The 27076-nt window shown below is 54.9% G+C and overlaps 2 protein-coding genes across 12 annotated transcripts; both read left to right on the top strand.

The window, feature by feature from the left end:
* NRBP2 (nuclear receptor binding protein 2) lies at positions 1-17169 on the top strand. Of its 6 annotated transcripts, none has more exons than XM_058179090.1 (18): positions 1-262; positions 4344-4466; positions 4570-4671; positions 4915-5004; positions 5224-5264; positions 5369-5463; positions 7139-7162; positions 7395-7478; positions 7562-7617; positions 7740-7835; positions 9674-9806; positions 9910-10012; positions 10350-10400; positions 10545-10680; positions 11265-11318; positions 11798-11861; positions 12392-12447; positions 12569-17169. In XM_058179090.1, exons 1-18 carry the CDS (start codon positions 146-148, stop codon positions 12680-12682), a joined length of 1539 nt encoding a protein of 512 aa, XP_058035073.1. In that variant the 5' UTR covers positions 1-145; the 3' UTR covers positions 12683-17169. The 6 variants fall into 6 exon arrangements, with proteins under 6 accessions (XP_058035073.1, XP_058035072.1, XP_058035074.1 ...); XM_058179089.1 differs by having other exon boundaries at positions 9895-10012; XM_058179094.1 differs by having other exon boundaries at positions 123-262; positions 4226-4466; positions 9895-10012.
* Positions 13140-27076, top strand: PUF60 (poly(U) binding splicing factor 60). Of its 6 annotated transcripts, none has more exons than XM_058179079.1 (11): positions 13140-13275; positions 17591-17686; positions 19455-19544; positions 20196-20246; positions 22204-22365; positions 22449-22541; positions 23329-23542; positions 23626-23816; positions 24375-24519; positions 26208-26443; positions 26640-27076. In XM_058179079.1, exons 1-11 carry the CDS (start codon positions 13222-13224, stop codon positions 26937-26939), a joined length of 1632 nt encoding a protein of 543 aa, XP_058035062.1. In that variant the 5' UTR covers positions 13140-13221; the 3' UTR covers positions 26940-27076. The 6 variants fall into 6 exon arrangements, with proteins under 6 accessions (XP_058035062.1, XP_058035064.1, XP_058035065.1 ...); XM_058179085.1 differs by lacking the exon at positions 13140-13275 and adding an exon at positions 13639-13779; XM_058179080.1 differs by lacking the exon at positions 13140-13275 and adding an exon at positions 13778-13911.

The following is a 27076-nucleotide window of genomic DNA, read 5'->3' as shown; positions in this document are numbered from 1 at the left end:
TCCGCGCCGCCCCGTGGTGACGCCCGGCTGCGCTGCGCTGCGCAGCGGGGACCGCGAGGCAAAGAGGCGCGGCGGCTAGGCGTCCAGTGGCCTCCCTGGAGCAGCGGCGATCAGGCCTCGCCCTCCGCTGGCCTGGCCGGGAGACATGTCGGGGCGCGCGGAAGCGGACCAGGCGCGCGTGGCCGCGCAGGAGGAGAGCGAGGACGAAAGCGAGGTGCTGGAGGAGAGCCCCTGCGGCCGCTGGCAGAAGCGCAAGGAGCAGGTAGTCGCGGGCTGGGGCGCCGCGGTGGAGCAAGGGAGTCGGCAGCCAAGCGCCCGCGCCGCGCCTCCCTCCCGGTCCCGGAGGCGGGTATCCCTCCGCGGGCGGCCGGCCTGACTGGATGATCTTCTCCTGCGCCTCACCCGCAGGAACGCTGCCCGACAGGACAATTTTACGTGTTTGTTTACTTATAACCCGGTCGAACTACATTCCCCGGTCCTCAGAAGCTCCTACCGGGCCCGGGTTTCCCATTCCAGCCTTTGCCCACAACGCTCACCCCGCGAGGTAGGCTCGCTGAGATGGCCCAGCTCTCTTCCCGCCCCCCCCCCCGCACCTGGCTGCCGCTTTGTCGGCGCGTGGAGCTGCCTGGCGGAAGATTGTGGAGTGCGCGGGGGGGGGGGGCGCAGCTGAAGCCTAGCAGTTCCAGGCTGTCAGTGGTGGGATCGGGGCTCCATCCCGGAACACGAGGGGCCTCCCTCCTGACCGCCGGCTCTTGTCACCAAGCACCCCCGACCTTCGACTGTCTGCCGGCGAATCTCCCCACCTTAGCAAGGCAAAGCAGGGAGCAGTGGCGAGCCTCCCCCCTCCCCCTCCCCGGCCTTAGGGAGCAGGGAAGCGGCACCTCTTCAGCTGGGGCAAGGTGCTCTTCCCACTGCTGGCCAAATCCTGCTCTCCCCATCCCTCCCCCCTCTGCCCAGAAGGGCCTCCTAGGCCTCCATCTGGGATGCCCTCCTTCCTGCTGATGGAGGAGCCCCACTTTGAAGGAGGGGGGCAGTGCCAAGGAGCACAGCCTGACTGTCCCAAGTCCTCCTCCTGCTCAGCCCCGACACAGCAAAGGCATCCCAGGGTCTCTGGAATTTGGCCATTCAGCCAAAGTCTGGCCAGAGTTAAGGCACCAGCGCAGTGGGGTGGGGTGGGTGCATACCTGGCCTCTTTGTGAGGAGGGGCTTGTGAGACTCCTGGGGAGGGAGGTTCTTGCCTTGCTTGTCCTTCTCCTTGGATGAGCCCCCCTCCAGAGCTGGTGGAGGTCTTGCCCTCAAGCGGCTGCCCTGTTAGCTACTCCAGAGCAAGCAATACAGCTCCTCCCTGCATGCCCCTTGAACTGCCCCCTTTCTCCTGCCTCTCCTGCTCCCTGACAGAACCTGTCTGGGGATTCTTCCCCAGTGCCCCCCAGCAAGCAGCCACCCTGGCCCTTTGTCCTCCAAGGGGCCTCTCCTGGAGAACGGGGAGGGACGGTCAGAGTGGAGGAACCGGCCTTGCAAGTGCATGGCAGCTGCCTTCCAGCTGGGATTTCTGACGACTGTCCCTTCTGGGTGGGATTTGGAGAGATTCCTGGGTGAGCGCTTTGTCTGCCCCTTATCTTTGAGGCTGCTGCTCACCCCTCATCAGGCCTCCCCTCAGGGCAAGTGGGATTCCTGCCCAGCTCACCCCATGGGCCTTGTTCAGCCAGCTCTTGGACGAAGCCTGGCTTTAGCCGGCACGGGCACCCAAGTCTCTCTCCCCCTTCTCAGGCTGGCAATAGCAGCTGTGCCCACGAGGTTGCCCTGGGAACCTTTGCGGGGAGTTGAGAGCAGCAGCCGCTGGCTGGCTCTGCCAAGGAGCCCCTGGGCCCCTCCACTTCTTTTGGGGCTCTGGGTTGCCTGAGTTTCCTCTGCCATATTTCTTTCAATGGCCGGTTTGGGAGCGGCATTGGGTTCGTTTGGAGGGGGCTGAATGGAGGAGCCCTCGGGCTTTCTAATTTATTGCAGCTGACTCCCATTGCTCTTGGATGGTCATTGATCGAAGAAGGATCTTGCAGGGCTGGTCAGCGAAGGGCATCTGCTGGCTCTTGCCCTGCTCCCCCGTGGGAAAGGCTGTGGGTTGTCCCTGCATTGGGGTGGAACCTGGGCTTGGCTGAACTGCTGCTGCTGCTTATCTCCCCGGGGAAGGCGGGGGGGGGGGGCTTGATGGGAGGCTTATCGGAGGAGGGCAGGGCTGGGCCTTTCCTGGTGTGGCACTTTAGACAAGCGGCCTGCCCCCAGTGGTGCTCACCAGAGCTTTGGCTCTGCTTCCCTGAGTTTTGCTTGTTGTGGCCTCAAAGGAAACCTTCATTCTTGCTCATGGGACGGCCTTGGGGTGGGGCATGGGTGAGTGGCCATTTTGCCTTGCCAGAAAGGGAGCAATGCATCACCCATAGATGAAAGTAGAGCCTGGCCTGGGAGAGTTCTTCCTCTGCCCAAGAGCTTGGGCAGGGCAGTCCTCAATTTCTTCTTCACCCACTTATGTCATGGCAGGTCAGGCCGATGCTTTTGCAGGGGCTGCTGGCCAGTCTCTTCGTGGGCATCTCCGCATTCCTCTACTGCTTCCTTCCTTCAGGAAGAAGATGCAGAAACTGTGGGTGCAATTGCTAGGCCAGATGTAGATCTGGCAAAATAGTTGTATGTCCCATCCTGACTTTACAGTGGCAGTAAACATGCAGTTAGCCTGGAGGAGGGAAGTGGTGGGAAACCTCTTGTAAGGGGTGGCCGTGCTCCGTTTGCAGGAGGCCTGTCCTTTGGTGGGAGGGCACTCCATAAACCATCCACTCAGTCCTGAGCACTCTGGTCACTGGGGCCTCTTTGGGCTCTCGCTGCCGGGTTGGCCTCCTGGATCTCGCAGGCAGTTGCCATGACAATGGCTTCATCAGAAAGCTGTGCTAGTACCCAGGCCAGGCTCTACTTTGGGTGGCAGCCCCACTGCCCTCTCCCCGCAGGAGAGAGGGAAGAAGGAAGGTTTGCTGGTGGGACAAAGTGGGGCTGGGCATGGGGTGATGGGCCCTTGAAATCCTCTCCTGGGCAGTGTTTTCCTTTCCCTGCCTGGGCAGACATATTTTTCCTCTTTTGTATTGTTTATTTAGATGAGTGTTTTATGATGAACACATAGGCATAGATGCGAATTCAATATCAAGAGAATTAATCAAAATGCCTAGAAAAATATGTTAAATTACACCCTGAGAAATAAACAGCACTAAAACGCAGGATCTAATTTTACCTGTGAGCTGTAAAGACACTGTGGGTGAATCAGATGAGTGATCTGTCCAAACACAGAGCGGGAAAAGGAGGCTGCCTTGGTAGGAGGCCATCAGAAGTGAGTGGGGAAGGGGGTTCAAGCAGAGGAGGTACTTTTCTCCCCTTCCTTCCTGCTTCTGCAGGGGTGCAGACCCCCCCTTCCTCCTCCTCCTCCTCTTCCTCCTCCTGCCAGAAAGCCACTCCGGCACTTGGCTGCAACTCCTCCCCAAAGCCTCTAGTCTCAGAAAAACAAGATGGCAGTGCCCGCTGTTTCCTCCTTTGCTAGCAGTCCTGCTGCTGCACCCCGGTTCCTTATGGGCCCTGAGGGGGTGAGTGGAAGTGGCTGCCTTTGTTCCTGGTTTCCCTGAGCCAGGGGGCTCCTAGGATACCTGCTGCCAACCTCAGCCCAGGAGAGCCCATCAAGGAGCAGAGAATCAGCAAACCAACCTTGGCTTGTGCAGGAGGAAACCAATTCTCCCCCATTTTTTTCTGGAAAGACAGCCGCTGGTAGCTGCTAGCAAATGGCAGAGGAGGGGATTCTGGTAGCAATATCAGCTAGCCACCTCACTCCTGAGGAGCCCTTATTTGGACCTGGGACTACTCTCCTAAAGAGCTCCTGGAAAACATGGTGGGGGTGTGGGGTGTCTGGCTGCAGTTCCCCCCTTGGATGCCCAGCCAGAGGCTCCTGCCCTTGGAGGACCCAGGAGAATGACTCTCTGCCCTGTTTCTTTTGGGGAGGGGGCTGTGCTCACCCAGGGGCCATTGCCAGTACAGTGGCGATCGCGTCAACAATATTTAGCATGCTGCGCTTTGGGGGTGGGGGTGGGGTTTTCAGGGCTTGTTCTGTGTGGTAAGCTTATATGTCACATGGGTCATGTGTGGAAATGGGCTGATTTAGCCATTCCCCTCAGAAGCTGGCCTCTTTCTCATCCCCTTCCAGTGGGGGCAGCTGAAGTGCAGGAGGCGGGCACCGTGTCTCTGCCAGGGTGTGGCATGTGTCGTGTGGGTGCCTGTTGGCTCTTGCCAGCCTGGCTGCTGAAGCTGGATGATGTCCACAGGTGAACCAAGGCAACATGCCCGGACTCCAGAGCACGTTCCTGGCAATGGACACGGAGGAAGGCGTGGAGGTGGTGTGGAATGAGCTGCAGTTCATAGACAAGGCTGCTTTCACAGTGCACGAGGTGAGTGGTGTCCGCAGGAGGAGCAGGGCCTGTGCTCAGAGTGCCCGTCTCTGGCTGGCCGTGGCAGAGGCTCCCTTCCCCTGAAGTGCTGCTTGCCCAACAGGAGAAGATCAAGGTCACCTTTGAGCAGCTGGTGGTCGTTGACCATCCCAACATTGTGAAGGTGCACAAATACTGGCTGGACGTGAAGGAAAGCAAAGCCCAAGTGAGTTACCGCAGGGCAGGGCAGTCTGCTGAACCTCTGGGGCTGGACGGCTGGGCTGAGGACAAGGGGCTCCAGGAAAGTCCCTCAGAAGCTAAGAGGTACCTGGAGAAGGGTGCTAGTGGACAGTGTGAGGGCTGGCAGCCCGCAGAATCAGAAAGTGAGGCTGGGAAGGGGTTTGAAGGCTGGGAAGGGCACCTGGGAATAGGGGCTCCCACTGGGACCACTCTGACCCCTCCCCTGCAGGTGATCTTCATCACGGAGTATGTCTCCTCAGGGAGCCTGAAGCAGTTCCTGAAGAAGACCAAGAAAAATCACAAAGCGATGAATGCCAAGGTGGGTGATACCTCCCCGCGCCCCCCGCTTCGAGTGCTTACGTCAGCTGCCCTGGCAGCCCCTTCAGAAGGTTGGGTGCAGGGCCCCTGATGGACTCCCACGGTTGCCACACTGGGCCCTCAGGTTGGCAACAGCCTGGGAATAGAGTTATAGGGGGCCTGGGCGGAGGGTCCCCCCATGTCACTGACGGCCTTTTTCCCTCTGCTCTCTCCCTGACAGGCGTGGAAGCGCTGGTGCACCCAGATCCTCTCAGCTCTCAGGTAAGTCCTGGGTTCCCTCCAACTCCTCCTCAGCCCTGCTGGCCCTGCTGATGCCTGGCAGCACCTGTCTGGCGCAGGGCTCCCCCAGTACTCTTTCTTTGCAGCTACCTGCATTCCTGTGATCCCCCCATCATCCATGGAAACCTCACCAGTGACACCATCTTCATCCAACACAATGGGCTCATCAAAATTGGATCAGGTACGAAGAAGATGGGCCAGGTCAGTCTCTGGAGCCCCTGAAAGGAAGTCCAGCTAGGCCCTAGCTACTGCTAGGGGGACCCCTCCCACTGCCCCAGCAAAGGTGGAATTCAGCAGGTTTTGACCAGTTCTGGAGAACTGGTAGCGGAAATTTTGAGTAGTTTGGAGAACCGGTAAATACCACCTCTGACTGGCCCCACCCCTATCTATTCTCTGCCTCCCGAATCCCAGCTAATCGGGAGGAAATGGGGATTTTGCAATAACCTTCCCCTAGAGTGGGGAGGGAATGGAGATTTTACAGTATCTTTCTCCTCCATGCCCAGCAAGCCACACCTACCAAGCCATGCCATGCCCACCAAGTCACGCCCACAGAACCGATAGTAAAAAATTTTTAACCCCACCACTGTGGCACAGGTCTCTGAGAAAGACCTGTGTCCTTCCCCTCCCGTGTCCTGAAACCCCGGTCATTTCTTGGTTGGACCACTGCAACATGCTCTACATGGGGCTGCCCTAGAAGGGTATTCAGAAGCTGCAGAGGATATAGAATGCAGCAGCACAGGACCCTCCTGGAGCGTGTAACACCACTGTTGCTCATTTGCTTCCAGATCCAACTCAAGGTGTTAGTCATTACCTGTAAAGCCTCTTGTAGCATGGGTGCAGGATATCCGAGGAACTATCTCCCCCCAATAGGATTGGCCCTCCCCACTCGCTTTGGATCCCGTCATCCAAACTATTTGGGCTGGTGGGTCCAGGAGAAGATGACTTTTCTGTGGTAGCCCCCACCTTCTGGAATATTCTCCCTCTGGAGGCGAGGTTGGCTCCCACTCTCATGGCCTTCCAGTGCAGTCTTGGCTCTGGCGGTTGGCCCAGATGGGACATTCTGGGCTCAGGAAGGCTAACGGGGTAGAGAGGAGATTCCCACGCCCATCTTACCTGTCCTCTTCGTTTTTAGCTTCTTTAATTTTTCCCAATTTTAAGTATTTTGTATTTTTACTTTTTCTTATTCTGTAAGCCACCCAGAACTGCTGTGACTCTGAGATGAGTGGCATATAAATTTAATAAATAAAACAAATAGTGTGGGGGCCTCGTTCCATGGCTTTCACGCCCGTGCGTGTGTGTGTTGGCTTGATCAAATTTTCCCATGCTTCCATGACCTGCTAACACTCACACGACCCTGTGGAAGAGAAGAACTCTTGTGCATGGACCTGCCATGCATGGCCTGGGGTGGTGGAGAGCATCTTCCCATGTGAGAGAAGATGCCCATGGAAGCAATGACCTACGCTGAAGTGTCACTTTCCCAGGCAGGTGGGAGCACCTTCCAGAAAGAGGCCGCACAGCCTGAAGTTGAAGGGTAGGAGACAGAGGAAGAGATCCAGGACAGTCCCTTCCTAGAATCTCCCACGGTAGCATATTCAATAGGCCGAGAGTAGCGAGGGTTCAGCCTGGCAAGAGTCTGCCTAGGGTGTGTAAGCAAATAAAGAGCTGACTTCTGGCTGAATTGCTGGTTTTTGTTCTTGGGCTTAGCCTGACATATTGTCCAGGACTTGTTCGCTCAGGATGAGAAGCAAACACATGAGGCTTTTGCTGGGATGACATGGCTGGCGCTGTTCTGCAGCTTCTGGGTAGGAGCCCTGCATCTCTGTAATGGCATTCTTCTTTCTCCCCTCCCCCCACAGTCTGGCATCGTGTTTTTTCAAAGGGTAAGTGAAGCTGCCTGGAGTTGTCTCTTCCTGCCTCTCTCTGCCATCCAAAGGGCCCCTGCTGGCTCCCATTTCAGAGTCAAGTCCTTCAGCCCTTACCGGACCTCAGGACTGTGTCCTGGGCAACCCCACCTGGGCTGCCACACTTGGGTGTAGGAAGCCAACTCTGGAGGACACCCTTGGCCCCAGTCTGTGCTCCCTCCTGAGCATGTACCTCCCTTCTGACCTGCAGCCCTTCCGCCTGAGCTCCACAGCCCTGTCCATGCAGAGCGGGAAGACCCGCGGAACCTGCACTTTTTCCCACCGGAGTACGGAGGTGAGAGCAAGCCCCTTCCGGTGGGGAGAGGGGCATGGTCATTTTGGGCATTGCAGCTCCATGGGATGCTGTTGGCTTTTCAGAGATGGCTGACGGCCCAGCGGTGGACATCTTCTCCTTTGGGATGTGTGCGCTGGAGGTAAGAGGCTACGGGGCAGAGGCTGAGTGAGAAAAGTTCCCCCTGCCCAACTTCTGCTGCTGGTCTGGAACCCAGCTGCTGCCTGCATGGCCAGTCTGGCTCCATCTTGGCCTCTCTCACAGATGGCTGTGCTGGAGATCCAGTCAAATGGGGACTCCTCCGTGACCAGGGAGGCCATTGAGCGAGCCAGGCATTCTTTGGATGACCCCAACATGCGGGTGAGAGGCAGCATGGGGTGGGGCAGGGGGTGACAAAGTGACTCCCATAACCTAGTCTTCTGGAATAGTGCATAACATTTCCAGGGCCTGAGCTCAGAATTGCAAAATAATCCTGGTTGTATGGACACGTGGATGTTACTCTTGCCCTCCTGGGGGTGGGTCTGATCTGCCCCCCTCCGGGGTCTCATGGAGTTCATGCCCAGTCATCTGCCCAATCAGTCAGTCTGGACTAGAGAGGGGTCATACAATACAGTGCCGCAGGAACCATTTGGTGACAAAAACGCTCAGCTTGCTCCTCACAGTCATCTGGCTACCAGGCTTCACACTCTGCTAAGAACAAGCAGCCACGTTTACAAAGAACTCAAGAAATTCAGAAGAGTAGTATTAGGTGGAAGGTCTCCCAAGGAATTCCAGCGACTGCCCTGATTTGAGAACAAGCTCAGTGAGCAAAGAACAATCGGCAACTGCTGATCTACCAACAATTTCACAACATTCAGATTTGCTATCAATTTGGGGAGGGGGGCAATCTTCACGAACTTTGGAACCTGAAGCCAAGCAAAAATCACAAGATAACTGATTATATAAGGAGGTAGGGAGGTATATACCTAAGAAAGAAGATCCTTAACTCCATTTGTTGGGGAAGGTATAGTGTACTAAAGGTCAAGTGAAATACAGTAGCACAAAGTGAAATTCACATGCCAAAATCCCCAAATCAAACTTCCCTTGCCTTAAGTGCCCCCCCCACACGTCCAATCAAATTCAAAGATGTTTTCAGAACTGTGGCTTCAAGTGTGAGTTGGAATGCAGCTGAATTCCGCAGTCCCAGCTGGCTGACTTTGAAACCTCCTCTCGCAGGGAGATACAGTAAACTTTTCATTTTCCTTGAATCCTTCCCCCTCCCATCCAGTCCCACCCTAGAATTCATGGCAACCTGGCACTGAGCCATAGTATGAGGCAAGCGTGGAATGGCAGCTGCCAGTTACATGTGCGGGTATTTCTATTTTTTGGGGGAGGGGGAGTTTTTGATAAATCATGGGATGATGAAGTTGCTAGAAAGGCAAGCACAATTTTAGGTGGCCTCCACAGAAACAAGTTACCAAACCTCAGGGACAGTTGGTTCCAGTTCCTGCTACCTCAGCAAGACCCACCTAGGGAACTAAGTTTGGCTGCAGGGAACTTAAGACCCTTACATAAGAAACATGTCAGCAACTACTGCAATGGAGTGAAAATAATAAATTGGAGTGGGAGCTGAAGAAAAATGGGATGAAAACTGAGGGAGCAGGTGCAGCTGGCTCTGCCAGGCTGGGCCCACCATCTTTGTCTTCAGCTTGGAGGGCACCTCCTCTTGCTCTGGGAATGCCAGCAGGCCGCTCTTGGCTTAACACTGCAAGGGAGCCTTTCCAGCTGCCGCTGTGCGCCACAAAGTTTTTGCTTGCAGAATTTTCTGTTCATTGAACAAATATGCATCAATTCAATGTTTAGCATCTGTCAAAAGCTTGCAAGAATAAATTAGTTTTCATCAGGCACGTGAAATATCATTATGCATAATTGGGAAGATCATGCTTAGCCAGTTGCCCCTACTGTCCTTTCAGAGTCAGTGGGCTGGAGGACTCCGATGCTCCAGTGGTCAGAAGGGTGTGGTATTGACATGTCTGATCTTTGCCAGGGTGAGCTAAATGGACCTAATCAACAAGCTACAGCCCATTTTATGCAAGTCATCCCTTCCAGCTCTATTCTATTCTAATCTTCCAAACAGTCCCTGTGTAGGGCTGAGCTGCCTGTCGTGCTGGGAAGAGAGGCTTTTCTGTCTATAACCATCTCTCCACCCCACCCCCAAGGAATTCATCCTGGGCTGCCTCCTCCTGAATCCCAGCCGGCGGCCGACAGCACACGACCTGCTGTTCCACCGGGTACTTTTTGAGGTCCACTCCCTGAAGCTCCTGGCTGCCCATTGCTTTATCGCCAACCAATGTGAGTTCAGGGGGGAGGCTGGGAACAGGACAGGCGGGAAGGGCAGCTTTGAGGAGAGAAGGCTGGCTACTCCTGGCTTGGAGTACAGTCCTCTGTCTTGCAGACCTGTGGCCGGAAAATGTGGTGGAAGAGAAAACCAAGGAGCTGGATCTCAGCGAGGTGATGGCAGAGATTCAGCGGGCAGGGCGGCTGCCAGTGCAGTGGAGGTGGGTCTGTCACACAAGCAACTCCCCCCCCCCCCGAAGGCTCACCTGCAACATGGAGGATGCCTGCCTGCCATCTGGGGTTCCTGGCTGACCTGGGTAGTCATAGGCAGAGATCCTTCCCCCCCCCCACAGCCCGAAGCTGTCTCCATCGCCCTCCCCCCTCCCTCTACACCAGGGGACAGCCTAGGGAGGGCAGGCAAAGCAGAAGCCAGGTCCTTGCTGCATTTGTCTCCGGCCTTGGAATGGGGGTTGCTGGCAGCCATGGTGCTTTGAACCCTTCTGGTCCTGTGGGCCGCTGCATCTGACAACTGGCCTAAATTTGCTTCCCCTCCACCAGATATTCAGAACTCTCTTTCCTGGAATTGGACAAATTCTTGGAAGACGTCAGGTGAGTTTCTCCATCTTCCGCATCTCCCTCTGCAGCCACCCAACTCTCAGCTTGGGGAGCACAGGGAGGGGCTGGTGGGACCAAGAGCTCCCCAACCTTCCTTGCTGGGACCCTTTCCCTGACCCATCTTGCTCTTTCTGTCAGGAATGGCATCTACCCCCTGATGAACTTTGCCACCATCCGGCCCCACACCTTGCCACAGTCCAGTTCCCAGGCCCTGGAAGACCCCCAGAAAACCCAAACCCCCACACCAGAGCCTTTTGATGTAGAGACACGGAAGGTGAGGTTGCTTCGGTGGGTCAGCAGCCCCCCTGCCTTGTTTGGAGCCCAGGCAGGCAAAAGAGGGGGGCTACCTGTGGGACTCTCTTCTCCTCCACTCTTTGCACTTCAGACTGTTTTCCCCTGGAGGGAGGGAGGGGGGAAGAGGAGGCAGACCCATCCCAGGGCGGGCAGCAAGGGGTCAGGCCAGGAGCCTCAGGGCGTGTCATGGCGATGGGATGGGGACTAAACCCTTGACAGGAGAGGAGAAATCAGTTTCCTCTAATCGCCTGCAGGAATGCCTCATGTGGCCCCAGGGACCCTCACAAGATGGCTGCAGGCCAACACCCAGTGCTGCACACCCATTTCTCTGGGAAAAAAGACTAAGCTGCCTGGCAATCTCTCTTGGCTGGCTTTAGCAGGGATGACACTGTGGGTGGGAGATGTTTATTGGGAAGGGGGTTCTCAGCCATGGGAGATGATTCCACACAGGGCCAGGGAGCCGACCTTGCAGAGAGCCGCAGGAAGGGTGGCTTCCGCACCCCTACCAGCAGGGCCTTGGCTGGGGGGGGGGCTTCTACTGATGGGTGCCTCTGCCCCCACCAGGTGGTGCAAATGCAGTGCAACATGGACTGGCAGGAGGAGAGGCGGCAATGGCACGTACGTATGGCTCGGGGAAGCACTTGCAGCTGCAGGCCAGAGGAGCACCAAGCTAGGCATCCCATGGAGTGGAAGCTGCAACTTTTCAACAGCCTCCCCTTGCTCTACCTTTAGGCGTCCCTGTAAAGATTTAAGGATAGGGAGGGGATTCCTCTCTGGTTTAGAGGAGGTGGGCGCAGGGAAGCCCATGGCTGTTCATAGTGGAGATCAGGCCCTGCTTGGAGGCTTTGGGGTGGGGGCCTGTGGAGCTAAAGGGGCTGAGGCAGCACGGTCCTAGGATGCTCTCAGGCAGGACAAAAGTCATTTTATAAAGCTTTTTTTTGAAACTGCTCCAAACAACAAGACATGTTCTCCGATATACATTTGCTTTTCCAAGAATCTTTTCTTAGTAGTTTTATGAGTAGATTTTGGAAGTGCCTTCCTCTTCTTCATATGCCCCAGAGGGCCACAATTCATGCCAGCCTCTGCCTCCCTAACAGCTGACCCTCCTCCTCACCCTGGAAGACAAGCTCCACCGCCAGCTGAGCTATGATCTGCTCCCGAGTGAGTCCAGCCCGCTTCCCTCCTCCTGGGCGTGAGAGTAACAGGGGTGGTGGGATGGGCAGTGATGCCAGCTGTGCCTCTGGATCTTGGGTAGGGTCGTCCCCCCCCGCCTGCAGCCCTCCCTACCAGAGCAGGCCCTGGCCCCCTAAGGCACGTGCAGCTTCCCCCTTGCCCTGAGGAGAATCTGGACAATGCCATCCCAGACCCTCACCCCCCACCCATGGGGCTTTGTTTATATATTTGGCTATGTGGCCATGAAAACTTCCAGTGCCAAGGACGAACTGTAACACACCTAACTCAGTCACCCCACAGGAGGTGCAAAGCAGCCCACCACTGCTTGGGCTGCTGCAGGAAGCCAGGCTCAGGTGTCCATGAGCGAACCGCCCCCCTCCCCATCCAAGAAAGGCTGGCACAGCTCTCCAGCCCCTCCTCCTGCAGGGGGGCCAGTCCTGGGCCCCTGAAGCAGCTTTGCAGGGGGGCCAAAGGCTCCACTTCACCTTGTAAGGCTGGTCATCCCTGCTCGTCCACAGGCGACAGTGCCAGAGACCTGGCGGCTGAACTGGTGCACTATGGATTCATCAGCCAGGTGAGCCTTCTGCCCCTCCCCCCACCGGTTAGGTTTCGCGGTTTCGGTCAAGGCGGCCGGCAAACTTGAAGGTGGGGTCTGCGAGCACAAGCCCATCCGCTCGCCCGCTGCTCTTTTCTAGGATGACCGAGAGAAGCTGGCGGCGTTCCTGGAAGGCGCCCTGCAAAGACCCCAGGCTCCTCCCGGCCGAGGCACCGGCTCCAGCCCCGAGGCCGGCGGCCAGAAGGGCCCGTGAACCGGCACCGCCCGGACGAGGGAGAGGAGAAAAGCCGGCTGCCCACCGGCCCACCTCTGCTTGGACGGGGCCTATCGCCTCTCGGCCGCCTGCCTTCCTTCCCTCCAACCCACGGAGGCGGCGGCGGCGCCTTCCTGGGACTCGGCCGGAGAAGGACAGGCAGAGAGGCGGCTCCTCCCGGGGCTTCTCCGACTGCAGCTGCTCGCGCGCCGTTCCCCCCCCTCCCCCGCATTAAAGCGCCAGCAACCGATGCTCCGCCGGCTTTTGCCGTTTCCCCTCGCGCCACCCCGGTCCGGCGAGGGTGGGCGGAGCGCCCGAGCGGGGCGGGAGGAGCGGGAAAGGCTTTGACCGGTGCACCTCCCTCACCAGGCTGCCCCCCCCATTAAGAGGCTTCGGTTGGCGGGAGGCGCGGGCCAATCAGCGGGCTTGCGCATGCGCTCTAGCCGCCTTCCGCTCCTGAGCCGTCTCGGGTTTGCCCGGCCTCCCGCCGCCTGGTTCTCGCGAGACTTTGGAGCTTGGTGCTCGAGGCGGCGGCAAAAATGGCGGCGGCTGCGGCGACCACTACCACCACCACCACCGCTGCGCTCTCTCTGGTAAGCGGCCGCGCCGGGCCGGTCGGAACGGAGGAGAGCCGCGCAACAGAGATGCGGGGCGTCCCTGGTTGAGCCACTGACGGGGCGTGAGGCGAGGGGGGCCCGGGACTACACTTCCCAGCCGCCTCGCGGCACCCTCCGCAGCACGCGCCCCCCCTCCCCCCTGGGCGGGTAGTCCGGCCCCCTGCCCCCTCCCCCCCCTCCCCGGGGTTGCCGGAGCTGCGGCCGGACAGTCCGGGTCAGCCAGGCCGTTTCTGGAGCCAGGCCGCGCCCCTCCCGGGGCCCCGAGGCCCCTCCCGGATGGCTGGGCGTCATCGGCCGGTTGAGGAGCCCATGCCCGCTCCGTGGGGAGGTTGCATAGGCCGCCACCCAAAAGAATCCCCGGAGAAAGAGGCTACCCCACCCCTCGCAGGGGCCCCCGAAGGGATGTCGGAAGCCGGCCTGGATGGGACAGCGGCTCCTGGACGGTGGGAGGCTCTGTCCCCGTCTTTGTAAAGGCTTCAGGTGATCCGCTTCTCTTCTTCCGAGGCCCCTTGTGGTTGGAGTTCCAGCAGCTTCTCCCTACCCGCACCCCCCCCCCCGAAGGATTTCCCGATAGCAGCTGGGTCCCGAATGGCTCTGCAAGAGGGTCACAAGGTTGGCTTCCAAAAGGACGTTACGGCCCCCCCCCCTCCGGGTCCTGCCACGTGGGTGTTGACGAGCATTTGGATCCAGCCTCTGCTCCTTTTCAGGGCAGTTCTTGAAGGCCGGGTGGGAGAGGGTCCAAGACCACCAGCTCATGGGTCAAGGTCCACTTGCTTAGAATCAGCAGATTGAAACCTGTGCCAGATAAGATGTGGCGACAGTGTTGATGCAGTTTCAGACTTTTTCTAGCCGATTTCTAAGTCAGCAAAGGCGAATGATTCTCTCTGCAACATTCTCTACTAAGAACTCACGGTGGTACTCCATGGATAGTCTGGCCATCTTTCCCTAGATGGTCTGGATCATAAAAAGTGAATCTTGAGAAGTTGGAAGTGGTTCCCTGCCTTTTCAATTTTACCATCTCTGGATTGGGCCTCTGCACAACCTGGCTGGTGGAAATGGCCAGGCAGGGAACTGGGATCTGGATTCAAGCTGTGGTCAATCCATTTGAGGGAAGGCAAGGCCTCAGAAGTCCTGGAAGAGGGGCAAATCCTTCCACTCCTCAAGGAGCTAAATCTGAATCCAGCAGTTACGAATTACTTCCATTATATCTCAAATACTCCCCTTCTCGGGGAAGCTTAAGAAAGAGGTGAGACTGCAGTTACAAAAGCCTCCAGAAGCACTTTGGTTTCATTCCTAATCATGGGATAGAAACTGCATTGGTCCCTCTGATGGCTGACCTGTGGAAGCACTCAGATGAAGGGAGACCTCCCAATGGATTGCGATGCTGCCAGTCACAGCATCTTCCTGAACCACATCTGAGGACTGAGAGTTTCTTTGGTAGGTCTACTCCTACCTGACGGTTTCTGTTGGGAGCAGCAGAGGAAAGAGTAATTGCTAGATTCTCTTATGGAGTGTCCCAAAGCTTCATCCTTAACTCTTATCATATTTAACTGTTACTTTAAACTCTCAGGAGAGGTCATATGTTAGTTTGGGGTGAGTTATTATCTGATATGTTCTAAAAATGCCCAGCACTGTAGTACAGCACCAACCTGGACCCAATGACTGCTATAATCTCTTCCCCTCTCCCCCCTTTTCACCTCTCCCACCCTTGGCGGTAACAAACACTTTTTCAATTTCTGAAAGCAGAAATCAAACTTCCAATGCTAGAACCTGATGAATGCATCTTTGGGATCTAGAACTGAAAAAACTTAAGCCATAATTGTGGGCATAGGACATCACAGCAGGAGAACATTAATGGAAAAAGGAACCCAGAGCTCAAAATACCCAGCTACAGTCAAAGACAAAATGTCAGATACTGCAGAAGCTAGACAAAATGGTTACTCACTTGAAACTGGTCCAGGTTACCTTGCAGGAGTGTGTGTATTGCCTGGTAGGAGGTCAAGAAAGTAGAAGTGCAGAATGAATGGTGGTTGCAAAGATTTCCAAGAGCCACCAAAAGGGCTTTGGGTTAGGGATGAGCAGCAGAAAAGATGATTCAGAGAGGAACAGGGCACGAGGGTCTCTTCATATCCACATCACTGGCTTTTAAAGACATTGAAAACGATGGGTAGTAGAGGTGGGAGAAGGAATCACTGTGTGAGCTATTCAAACAGAAAAGAGGGGAGATTACTTCCCTTTGGATTTTCCAATTAAAGAGGATGTATTTCCCCTGAAAATTGTGAAGGCCAGAATGAAGGGACAGGTCTAAACCTGACGCTGATAAATGCATGATTAGGAATATAGGTAGTCACCACTTACCGTCTCATCCAGGCACTGTTCAAAGTTAAAGTGGCACTGAAAAAGTAGGTTCACAACAGGTCCTCGGACTTCCAACCATTGCAACATTCCCACAGTCACATGATCACAATTTGGGCACTTTGCAGGGTGCCTTTATTATTATTATTTTATTATTATTTGCATTTATATCCCGCCCTTCTCCGAAGACTCAGGGCGGCTTACACTATGTCAAGCAATAGTCTTCATCCATTTGTATATTATATACAAAGTCAACTTATTGCCCCCAACAATCTGGGTCCTCCTTTACAATGATAATGGTATTCCACGATCATGATAATGGTATTCCACGATCATGTGATTGTGACAGCAGATTTCCAACAAGCAAAGTCAGTGGGGAAGCTGGCAGGGAGTTGCAGATTTGGGGTGGGTGGGTGTGTCATATGAGGAGGTTGTGTTTAATGATCCAGAGTGGCTTGCTTAATGACTACAAAGGGACTGTTGTGAGGCCAATGTGGCCATGTCATGTTTCACTAAATGACTATATCACTCAGTGATGGTGTTCTAGTCCCAATTCTGGCTGGTAAGTGAGGACAACCTGTGCCTTTTTTCCTCCTTTCAATGGGTTAAATCAGTAGGAAATAGCTGAACATCTGGATGACCCCCTTATATAATTGCTAAGAAATTCTTCCTTGTTGTGAAGTTGTGTCCGACCCATCGCAACCCCATGGACAACGTTCCTCCAGGCCTTTCTGTCCTCTACCATCCTCTGAAATTCATTTAAGCTCAAGCCTACTGCTTCAGTGACTCCATTCAGCCACCTCATTCTCTATCGTTCCATTCTTCTTTTGCCCTCAATCTTTCCCAGCATTAGGCTGTTCTCCAGTGAGTCCTTCCTTTTCATTAGGTGGCCAAAGTATTCGAGTGAGAAATGCTGCACAGCTGCATAAAGCAGATCACTAGCCAGAATGATTGTTGCTCCTATCTTGAAGGAGGAGGGTCTTGGGAACTGCTGCATCCAAACTTTTAAAAGCAGGTCACAGATCTTTAAGGCTTGGGAGGATTTCCAGAAATCAGCAAGAACAAGCCGTGCTGGCTAGCAACACATCCCAGGAAGTTCTGATTATATTTGCAGATCACTCGCATCCTGGACATAAACTCCTACCCTCAAAACGACGCTATAGAGCACTGCACACCAGAACAACTAGACACAAGAACAGTTTTTTTCCCCGAAGGCCATCACTCTGCTAAACAAATAATTCCATCAACACTGTCAGACTATTTACTGAATCTGCACTACTATTAATCGTTTCATAGTTCCCATCACCAATCTCTTTCCACTTATGACTGTATGACTATAACTTGTTGCTGGCAATCCTTATGATTTATATTGATATATTGACCATCAATTGTTTTGTAAATGTTGTACCTTGATGAACGTATCTTTTCTTTTATGTACACTGAGAGCATATGCACCAAGACAAATTCCTTGTGTGTCCAATCACACTTGGCCAATAAAAATTCTATTCTATTCTATTCTATTCTATTCTATTCTATTCTAATTAGAGTACGTCTAAATGGGTGGCTAAGATTTCATCATTAGCTGCTGGTCAGTGGAGGAGGTCTTTCAAAGCTGTTTTGATTAAAGACTTGGATGAGAAGGTGGAAGGAATCTTATGGGAGATGCCGGTTAGCTCTGTTGAAGGGGCAGCTCCATCCACGCCCTTCTGTGGATCCCAGCTGGAAAGAAGTGCTACAGGCATGGGCCTCTAAAGAGATTGGGAGTCAGAGACCCAGGGAATGGCTTTATCAATTTGAATATCAAGCAGATTATTCTGAAATTACAATTGGTCCTGTTTCCACTGCCTTCCCCCGCTCAGTGAAAGTGGGCCTCCCAGCCCCCTCTGCATAGGTCTCCTTTGTTCAGGCAGGCTTTCATGAGCATCTCCAATTTCAGGGCACCGAAACAGTCAAGGTGGAAAATGGGCAGAGCACGTCAGCCAAGCTGGGGCTCCCTCCTCTTACCCCGGAGCAGCAGGAGGCTCTTCAGAAGGTGAGCAGCTTGACCAAGGTCGTCATCCAGCCTAGGCATAGCCAGAGTGGGGAGTATGGGCAAGAATCTTTTCCCTTCCGGGCAGGAATGTAATGCCGCCCTCCACAGGAGTGGGCTGTAACCAGATTTGGGGATTTCACCCAGCTGTTCAGTGAGGTGCTTAAAGATGCAGAACAAATGTAGGGGCATTAACATGGCTTTGCCCAATTCTGTAATTGCATGGATGCCTAGAAAGTTGGTTCTTTTAGGGCAAGTGTGCCTCACTTCATGCTAATGGCTGTTGAGTTAAATTCTGTGTACATATGTATGTATTGCCCACCTTCCCTCACTCCCATCATAGGAGTAAAATCCAAAACAACTCAGGATGGACACCCCAAGTCCCTCAAGTAGTTGGGGTCAAACCCTCCCTGGAATAAAGCAGCTTTAATTCTTGGAAAATTAAACGGGATGAGGAGCGGCATAAGAAAACCTCCCCAAGTACTTTAGCCTCTTGTTCAATAGGGCTGGGCGGACAGGATACTGGACTCTCAGCACAGAACCGGTAAAAGTGTTCCATGTGTGCGATGGTTGTAAATTCCATGTTGGAATCAGCAGGAAGTGTATTGAAAATGAAACCCCCCCCCCCCCCCCCCAGGAAGGACTGGATGCTTGAATCGTGCTCGGATTTCTGCCTATTACTCAGATACCTCCTGCTCGAGAAAACAGTGACACAGCTGGGGAAGGTGCATGAAAAATAACCTTATCAGGGAATTGGGGCGATTCCCTCTAGGAAAAGTGAGGGTGGGTCTTTTCTAAGCTCAGAGGAGAGGCATTTGTGGCACTGGTGATGTGGATAGTGAGGGGCCTTTTCTCTCTCCCAATATCAGAACTGGGATTGATGCATGGTACCCCAAGGTGAGGAGGAGAGTGCTGCTGTTTTATCAGCTGGCGGGCACTGACTGGAGAGGAGGCCGATGGCTCTCCTGTCAGTGCTGCTAGCTTCCTCAGGGCATTGAGTGGGTCCCAGGGGACCCAACAGGCTGGGCCAGAGCTCCAGCTTTGGGGAGGTGGGGGTCAGCGGCCAGACAAGTGTTCTGGTCTGGCTGGCCTCTGGAGTAGCTGAGGTGAAGGCCAGTGCCGTCCCAGAGTCTTGCTCCCAGGTTTGTTGGGGTTCCCTCAAACTATCACTGGGTGAAGGTGTCCTTCCGGAGACAGTCCTTAGGGGAGAAAGCGATCCCTTCAGGAAGACCAGCTGTGAGAGGCCTGTCCTCTTTTACTGAGGAAATGTTAGGGAACTAACTTATTTATATACTAAAACACTTTGATAGTCAGCCATTATATTGAATTTTGGTGGCTCCCTTACCAACAGTTAAAATGGCACCAATGATAAAATCAACATATCTTTGTATACAGTTCTAAAGCTCTCATTCCCATAAAACCTTTAACTGAGAGAAATGGTGCCCCATAGGACTTCCGTTTTTGAATCAAGGAACCTCAAATGGCTAACTTACAGAATGGGTCCAAGATCTGGGATGCATAACTGCCACGGAATTGAAATTTGCCAAATTTTAGAAAACATTTTATGACATAAAATTATAAGGCATTTTACGACATAATAGAAAACATTTCACCTGACATAATAGGGAACTGGTGGGGCTGATGGAGGGAGGAGGGTGGGTGTGAGCAGAAAGGCTGCCTTTTCCCAGATCCAGCTGCTGAGTCTCTTTTAGGTGCCAGAGGTTTGCAAGCTGCTGGTCTCTGTGACTTTGGTTTCTCTCTCTCTTGCCAGGCCAAAAAATATGCGATGGAGCAGAGCATCAAAAGCGTCTTGGTGAAGCAGACGATTGCCCACCAGCAGCAGCAGCTCACCAACCTCCAGGTGAGGCCTTGCCAGGACGCCCTTGCCTTTGACATGCCCCCCTTCCCCCCTCCACTCCCCCTCCCCAGGGCAGCCCCTTACGCACTTAGAGCCACTGCCAGTCCCGAGATCTGCCTGGAGTGCTGTCTTTGGCCTGCCGTTACCTTCCAGGCCTAGACACGGCCGCCTGCGGAGGGAAGCTTAGCTGCCTGGAGAAAGAGAGCAAGAGAGAGTGAGAGAGAGTGAGAGAGAGTGAGAGAGTGAGGGGGGGAGCTGGCATGGGACGCAGTAGTCGGCCTCAGGCAGGGAGGGGCAGGGAGTGTCTGTGGTCTTGCAGGGCAGTGGGAGAGGGGCTGCTAGCTGCTGTCCAAGCTCCTCTTCTAGAGGAGTTACAGGGTGGGGTGGGTGGGGGGGAAGACCAAAGCCCTTGGGGCAGCTCTGGCTGCTGTGGGTGTGGGGGAGCCTGTCCCTATAGCTAGTGGTCTGCTGAGGGCTGAAGACTGTCCTGGACCTCCCTGCCTTGGCTGCCCAGGGTCGGCCGGGGATATTCTGCGAGGAGGAGGCAGAGGCAGGCAGGCAGGCGAGGCCTCTTTCTCCCGCTTGAGTTTTGACAAACCCCGTGGTAGTGTGCTCAGCTCCCACAGACTGAACTCTGTCTTTACTGTCTTTCAGATGGCAGCAGTGACAATGGGCTTTGGAGATCCTCTCTCACCTTTACAATCGGTCAATAGACACATTCACTTCTTCTGGGCACTGGGTCTTAGTCAGGGCCTAGCCTGGGGGAGGATGTAGCTGTGGCCTCCCTCTCCCGCCACGCCCCTGCTCTGGATATACCTCACCCCCACCCCTACCCCGCCAAGGCCAAGTGTAAGCTCCCAGTGGAAGACCTTGGGCTGGGGGCAGCTGGGATCCCTGGAGGCACTGGGCAGAGAGAGAGAGAGAGAGAGAGAAAGAGAGAGAAAGAGAGAAAGAAAGCATTAGTCTCAAGCAGCGAGAGAACTGCCTTTCTAGGGATGCTGAGGTCCTGGCCTCAAAGTAACTGCCAAGGTAACTCGCCAGGGGGCCAGCGCGGGATGCTAGAGGCTGGTGGCTGGTGGCTGGGGCTTGGCCGGCTCTCCTAGACGAGTGCAAGAATGCTAGGAAGAGGGGCTGCTGGCTGGTACTGGGGCAGAAAGGTGGTGGCCGTGGGGCCTGCCTGCCAGGGCACAGATCCCTCACTTTTGGAGCCAGCGTATGAAAGCCAAGCCAGCAGGAGCAGGCCCCGCCCTCTCCCGGGGAGACAAGTGCCCCCGCCCCTCCACCTGAATGCTAGCAGGGTGGTGCACCCAGGCAGGAACCAGAGGTCCCCCTTAATGTGTTAGTGGATCTTGCACAAGGCCCCCGCTCCTGCTGTGCATTGGGCAGGCAGGTTGACTTGGGCTGATCCTCTTGGAGCTGTTGAAGAGCCCGGCTCATCAGAACAGCCTCCAGGGTTAGGCCACCCAGGTCCTCCACGCTCTCCTGGCACCAGAATGATGGGCTTAGCTTAGTTTCTGTGGGGCAGGTGGAAGAGAAGCACGACTGGCTGCCCACCTCAGAACAGCCGCTCAGCCTGGATCTGGTTCTGGGATGCTAGATGGATGGCCGGCTTGTCGGGGTCAGGGCTGGTGGGGGGAACCCAAATAGCCAGGCAGCCCCCCCCCCATGGGCTTCGTTGTAGATTTTCCCTCTCCCTAACTCTTTGCTCTGCTGGCTCCTGAACACTGGGAGTGTGTGCCCTTCGTTGAGTTTGTCCAGTGGCGCTGGCTGTCCCGATGTGCAGCAGAGAGCCTCTTCCTGCAGAGGGTCCCTCATCTCTCTTGGGGGGCAGCGAGACACCCCCTCCCTCAGAATTGCTCGGCAGGGAGGCTGAGCTTGGAGGCATTGCCTGGCATCCACCCAACACAGTTCCCTCCAGGATTGGGGAGAGACAAAGTGGCAGGCATGCCCCAGAGAGGGAGCAGGGGGAACGGAGGTTTCCTAGTCTTGTAGGTTCCCCCTTCCACACTCATGAGAAGTGTTGAGGGACTGCTGCAAAGCCCCCAAGGTGCTCTTGACTCTGATGTACAGCCAGCCAGTATCCCCAGCTGGGTGGGCGTTTGCCTCTAAGGACAGGAGTAGCCTTGTTTTTTTTTCCAGCTCCAGAGAAGCACTCCAGCGGCTTGTCCTGGGCCTGGCTGTGCTGCCAGGCAGGGGAGCTGCTGCCCGGCCACTGAACCATAGCGGTGAATCTGGATTGTAGGCTGGCTAGACTTTTGGCAGAGGAAATGGGTCCTCCTTGGGACAGTGTCAGACGGTCCCTTGCACCAGCTGGCCTGGCCCTGGGAGAAGGTTGTTGACATCGCGACCATTGTTTATTCCCAAAGGCGCCTGCCGAGAGGAAGAGGCAGCGTCCTGGGGTGGGAGATGTTTCAGGGGAAGACAGGGACGAGGTGCCCGATCTGGATCTCTTGCTGTATGGGGGCAGAATGGTGGGGAAGGACCCTTTGGGGTGGCAGAGGGCTGATTCCTCTGGCCGAGGGAGAGGGTAAGGGTGGGCTGGGCTAGTTCCTCCTCGGGGAGACTCCCCCTCGCCACTCTGGAGCCTCCTGGGGAGGGGGGCACGGGAGAGCTGCCGGGTTTCCCTCCTGCTCTGACCAGCCAGACCTTCTCTCTGATACAGATGGCAGCGCAGCGGCAGCGGGCCCTGGCCATCATGTGCCGGGTCTATGTGGGCTCCATTTACTATGAGCTGGGAGAGGACACCATACGGCAAGCCTTCGCCCCCTTTGGGCCCATCAAGAGTATCGACATGTCCTGGGATTCCGTGACCATGAAGCACAAAGTGAGTGTGACCTCTGGTGGGGGGGGGGGCAGGGTTGGGGGGAGGAGTGCCTGAGCTTTACGCCCCCTTTTCTCCCTGGCCAGGGCTTTGCTTTTGTGGAATATGAGGTCCCTGAAGCTGCTCAGCTGGCCCTGGAGCAGATGAACTCTGTGATGCTCGGAGGGCGGAACATTAAGGTATGTGGAGGGAGACCTGTGGGCCAGAGATAGCTGCGGCTACACATCTGTCTTTGCGTCCTATAAAGAGGGAGAGCCGGGCTGTCTGCCTACCTGCTCCAGCTCCTACCATCTCTCCAGCAGGGCTTATTTAGAAGCAGGCCGAATGCTTTGCCCAACGCCATCCATGGCCCCTGAACTGCAAAGTGTTCTCCTCCCCTGTAGTGGGTGGATCGCTGGTCTGCCTGCCTGGTGCTTGCAACTTGCTTCGTGCAAGGAACCCTGGGGAGGGCTTCCAAAGCCAGCTTAAGAAAACTTCCTTGCTGTATTCCCATGACGTGGGGTGCCCAATGGGAACATTGAATCAAAATTGAATGCAATGACTGGCTTAATACAAGAGTGGGTCAGGTTCCCCATCTCCCTCATCTGTTGTCATGGCAGGGTTAGTGAGATGGAGGGGCCGGGCCGCGACTGAGGAGGTCCAGGTTCACCTCGCTGGCCGCTGACACTTTCTCATTCCAACCTACCCCACAGGGTTGCTGTGGGAAGAATAAAATTGGCGGCAAGAAGAAAGACAGAATGTAGCCTAATGAATAAGTCTGAATGTGAGAAACATGTTAACTCACAGTTTGCTGAATCACAGTTTACAGAATGTTGGATGGGCTTGTAGAAACAGGCTATCCCTCCCCCCCCCCCTTTTAGCTGAGCATGTCGACTAGGCTAAATGCCCCCTTGGCAGGCGGTTGAGAAGCTGGTGCTCTGGGGGCCCAGGGGTGCCCAGAGGGCCTCACGGGTTGCCTTCCTGCAGGTGGGGAGGCCCAGCAACATTGGCCAAGCACAGCCCATCATTGACCAGCTGGCAGAGGAAGCTCGAGCCTTCAACCGCATTTATGTGGCATCAGTGCACCAGGATCTTTCTGACGACGACATCAAGAGTGTCTTTGAGGCCTTTGGGAAGATCAAGTCCTGCACGCTGGCCCGGGATCCGACCACGGGAAAGCACAAAGGCTACGGCTTCATTGGTGAGCCCTGGGGCCGGCTGCCCTGCTGCTGAGGGCCCAGAGCCAGCGGTCAGTGCTTCATGTTGCTCTTTCTGCCCGCTCAGAATACGAAAAGGCCCAGTCCTCCCAGGACGCAGTCTCTTCCATGAACCTCTTTGACTTGGGGGGCCAATATCTCCGTGTGGGCAAAGCGGTCACTCCGCCCATGCCTCTACTGACCCCAGCAACCCCGGGAGGCCTGCCCCCTGCAGCGGCTGTAGCCGCGGCTGCTGCCACGGCGAAAATCACTGCTCAGGTAAAGAGCTAGGTCTGGGGAGTGGAGTTGGGGGAGGAGAGGGCTTGAGCCAAGGGGAGGAGGTGGCAGCCCTTGCCCTAGCTGGATCGGCCTTCCTGCTGTTCCCCTCTCCTTGACCAGCAGCAGCAGGGCACCAATCCCAAGTCTGAGGGCAGCCCGCATCCCTTTCTCTCTGCAAGTTCCAGCAGGCTTCCACCATCTGCAGTAGAGATTTAGGGCAGGGGAGGTGGTGAGGGGTGCTAGGCGCTCAATTTATATAGCTGCTCTGCAGGCCCCTCCTCCCTCTGCTGCCATGGCTTGGTTGAGCCTGGCTGGGCAAGACCATCAGGCAAGCAAAGGCGAACACTGGTCTGAGGTGCCCCTCCCAGTCCAATGGGCCCACAGAAGGTGATTGCCATTTACCTCCGAAAGATGCGCCCCCAGCACAGCTCTCTGCCAGGTTAGCAGGGCTTCTCTCTAGGGGAGCTCCTGGCTGTGGGGTTCCTCGCTTGGACCTTGGGGTACAGAAGCAGCCCCATGGCTGCAGAGGCCCTAGCAGAGCTGACTTTTCTCTTTTAGGAAGCTGTGGCAGGGGTGGCGGGTGCTGCCGTCCTTAGCACATTAGCCACCCCTGGACTGGTGACCCCAGCCCTGACCCTAGCGCAGCCCCTGGGGGCCTTACCACAGGCTGTGATGGCAGCTCAAGCTCCAGGCGTCATCACGGGTGAGTGGCTTGGCAGCTGAAACACCCGCCTCTTACCGCCTGGGACGAAGGAGGGAGCTGCCCTGCGTGGGGATGTGCGTGGCGAAAAGGTCGGGGTGGAAAGAGGATGTTATCCCCGCCTTCTCCACAACGTCTGTTGTGTCTGTGAAACAAAGCGAAAGGAGAAGGCTGCTGCATCCTCCTTGGAGAAAGAGTGGTCTGGCCCCGAGGAGTTTTCATAGGAACGAAAGGGCTGCCGGTTGGTGCCACCAAGGTCAGGTAGGCTGATGGCGGTGGCACTTCACATTCCAGCGAGGGAGGATGAGCTCTTCTTTCCCACCCACCCACCCTTTTTTTCAGTTAGGCAGTAGTTCTGTAGCCCTGCCCTATGGAGCGTGCTGGATTTTGGGAGTGAGGAGAGCGTGTATGGAAAAGCCTGGAGATGGGAGCGCTGGAGAGGAGGAGGTGGGAGACTTTGGGCCAGTTCGTCCTCTTAGCCAGAAGGATCCTCTGCTTGGGAACCTCCTTTTGTGGCTCCTGTCTGGCCAGTTGGGAAAGAGGATCTTAGCTTGGAGAAGGCCGAAGGGGACCGTCACACTCGCTCTTGGAGAAACCATAAAGCCTCTGGTTTTTGATTGGCACCTTCTGGTATCCAGTGGGTTTTTGGCTCAAGAGCATTGGAAGAGGGTCTCTTTCAAAAGCCTTTGACAAATTCTCTAGCGAGGGACAGTCTATTGCATGAGCCACGCTGATATTTTCTTTAGCCGTTTGAATCATTCTAGCTTTACAAACCTTTCTCATGGAGAAACAATTGGCCACATTGATGTTACCTGTTACCTGTCTCTCCCTGGGCTGCTTCTATTGTCTCTTCCCGTCTGCGGCTCTGCTTGGGCTAGCCTCATAGATGACCTCTTCTGATGGTTGGCCCGCCACCTCCCTCCCTCTCTCCCCCTGTGATTACGTGGTCGCCCCTGGGTGCTCAGCAACACAGCTGCATTTATGGCCATTTTACCCACTTCCGGTTTTTTAGCAAAACCGCATCACAATGAACAATCGATTTAATAACCGCTGCAAAAAGTGAGCGATCCATTTTATGACTTATGACTGTAATAGGCAAGGCTCCCTTACGGTTGGGACTTGACTGCTTGTCTTCATCCTTCTGTTTTTCCTCTGTGGAGTGGAAGGATGGATGAGAGGTCTTGAGCTTTTTTCTGAGATTTTCGCTCCTTGTTGACACAACTGCTCTGCAGTTGGTTGCTAAGATTGTAAAGAGTTGAGAGGTTGCCCATTTTTCTAAATCTGGGTTGATCGCGCGTATTGACCTGGTGGGATTACCATCCTTGTTTGAGATGCGTTGGATATTTTGTTTAGCTTTGAATGTGGAGCACGAGGGCATTTTTTTTTGGTTTTGTTTACATTTATATCCCGCCCTTCTCCGAAGACTCAGGGCGGCTTACAGTGTATAAGGCAATAGTCTCATTCTATTTGTATATTTTTTACAAAGTCAACTTATTGCCCCCCCAACAATCTGGGTCCTCATTTTACCTACCTTATAAAGGATGGAAGGCTGAGTCAACCTTGGGCCGGGCTTGAACCTGCAGTAATTGCAGGCTACTGTGTTCTAATAACAGGCTTCTCAATAGCCTGAGCTATTCCGGCCCTGGGCGACTAGTTCTTTTCACATACTTCAAAATGTGTTTTTCCTCCAGGTGTCACACCAGCTCGCCCACCTATTCCTGTCACTATTCCCCAGGTGGGTGTGGTGAACCCCATCTTGGCCAGTCCCCCAACACTAGGCCTGCTAGAAGCCAAGAAGGAGAAGGAGGAGGAGGAAGTTTTCCAAGAATCTGAAAGGCCAGAGATGCTCAGTGAACAGGAGCACATGAGCATCTCTGGCAGCAGTGCCCGCCACATGGTGATGCAGAAGCTTCTCCGGAAACAAGAGGTGAGTTCTTCAGTGGTGCTGATGATGGAAGGGCTGCCTAGGGTTAACCTCCAAACTGAGCCTGTCATAGAAGAATGGTGGGCAGCCTCCAATCCCAGTAATGGAAGGAACAAAACAAGGCTGGCTGGAAGGTAATTCTCTAGAATGCCTTGAGTCCTGGGAGGTGTGACGTTTCCCTGTTTTTTTCTTCACACAGTCAACAGTGATGGTTTTGCGAAATATGGTGGACCCCAAGGACATTGATGATGATTTGGAAGGAGAAGTAACAGAGGAGTGTGGCAAATTTGGGGCTGTCAACAGAGTCATCATCTATCAAGAGAAGCAGGGCGAGGAAGAAGACGCGGAGATCATTGTCAAGATCTTTGTGGAATTCTCCATGGCCTCAGAGACTCACAAAGCCATCCAGGCACTGAATGGGCGCTGGTTTGCGGGCAGAAAGGTTGTGGCTGAAGTGTATGACCAGGAGAGATTTGATAATAGTGACCTCTCCGCATGAACTCTATCACAAAGACTTCTCTTTCATTTTCCCCAATGACTCCCTTTCCCCATGTTTTCTGGAATATTTTTGGACCAGCATTATCCTGTGTTGTACACGTAGTTGTTGGTAAATATGCCAGGAAGAAAATCTTCCGT

The sequence above is a fragment of the Ahaetulla prasina genome, chromosome 3 (assembly GCF_028640845.1).
Source record: "Ahaetulla prasina isolate Xishuangbanna chromosome 3, ASM2864084v1, whole genome shotgun sequence".
Lineage (NCBI taxonomy): Eukaryota > Metazoa > Chordata > Lepidosauria > Squamata > Colubridae > Ahaetulla > Ahaetulla prasina.
The sequence above is the reverse complement of the archived record's forward strand: the minus strand, read 5'-3'. Positions and strand labels throughout refer to the sequence as shown.

Coding starts and splice junctions, on each gene's coding strand:
- NRBP2 (XM_058179089.1), top strand. CDS start 146: ATGTCGGGGCGCGCGGAAGCGGACCAGGCGCGCGTGGCCGCGCAGGAG. Junction 5,464..7,138: donor GCTCATCAAAATTGGATCAG/GTACGAAGAAGA, acceptor CTCCCCCCACAG/TCTGGCATCGTGTTTTTTCA. Junction 9,807..9,894: donor TTGCTTTATCGCCAACCAAT/GTGAGTTCAGGG, acceptor CTTGGAGTACAG/TCCTCTGTCTTGCAGACCTG.
- PUF60 (XM_058179079.1), top strand. CDS start 13,222: ATGGCGGCGGCTGCGGCGACCACTACCACCACCACCACCGCTGCGCTC. Junction 22,542..23,328: donor TCGGAGGGCGGAACATTAAG/GTATGTGGAGGG, acceptor GCCTTCCTGCAG/GTGGGGAGGCCCAGCAACAT. Junction 26,444..26,639: donor AGCTTCTCCGGAAACAAGAG/GTGAGTTCTTCA, acceptor TTCTTCACACAG/TCAACAGTGATGGTTTTGCG.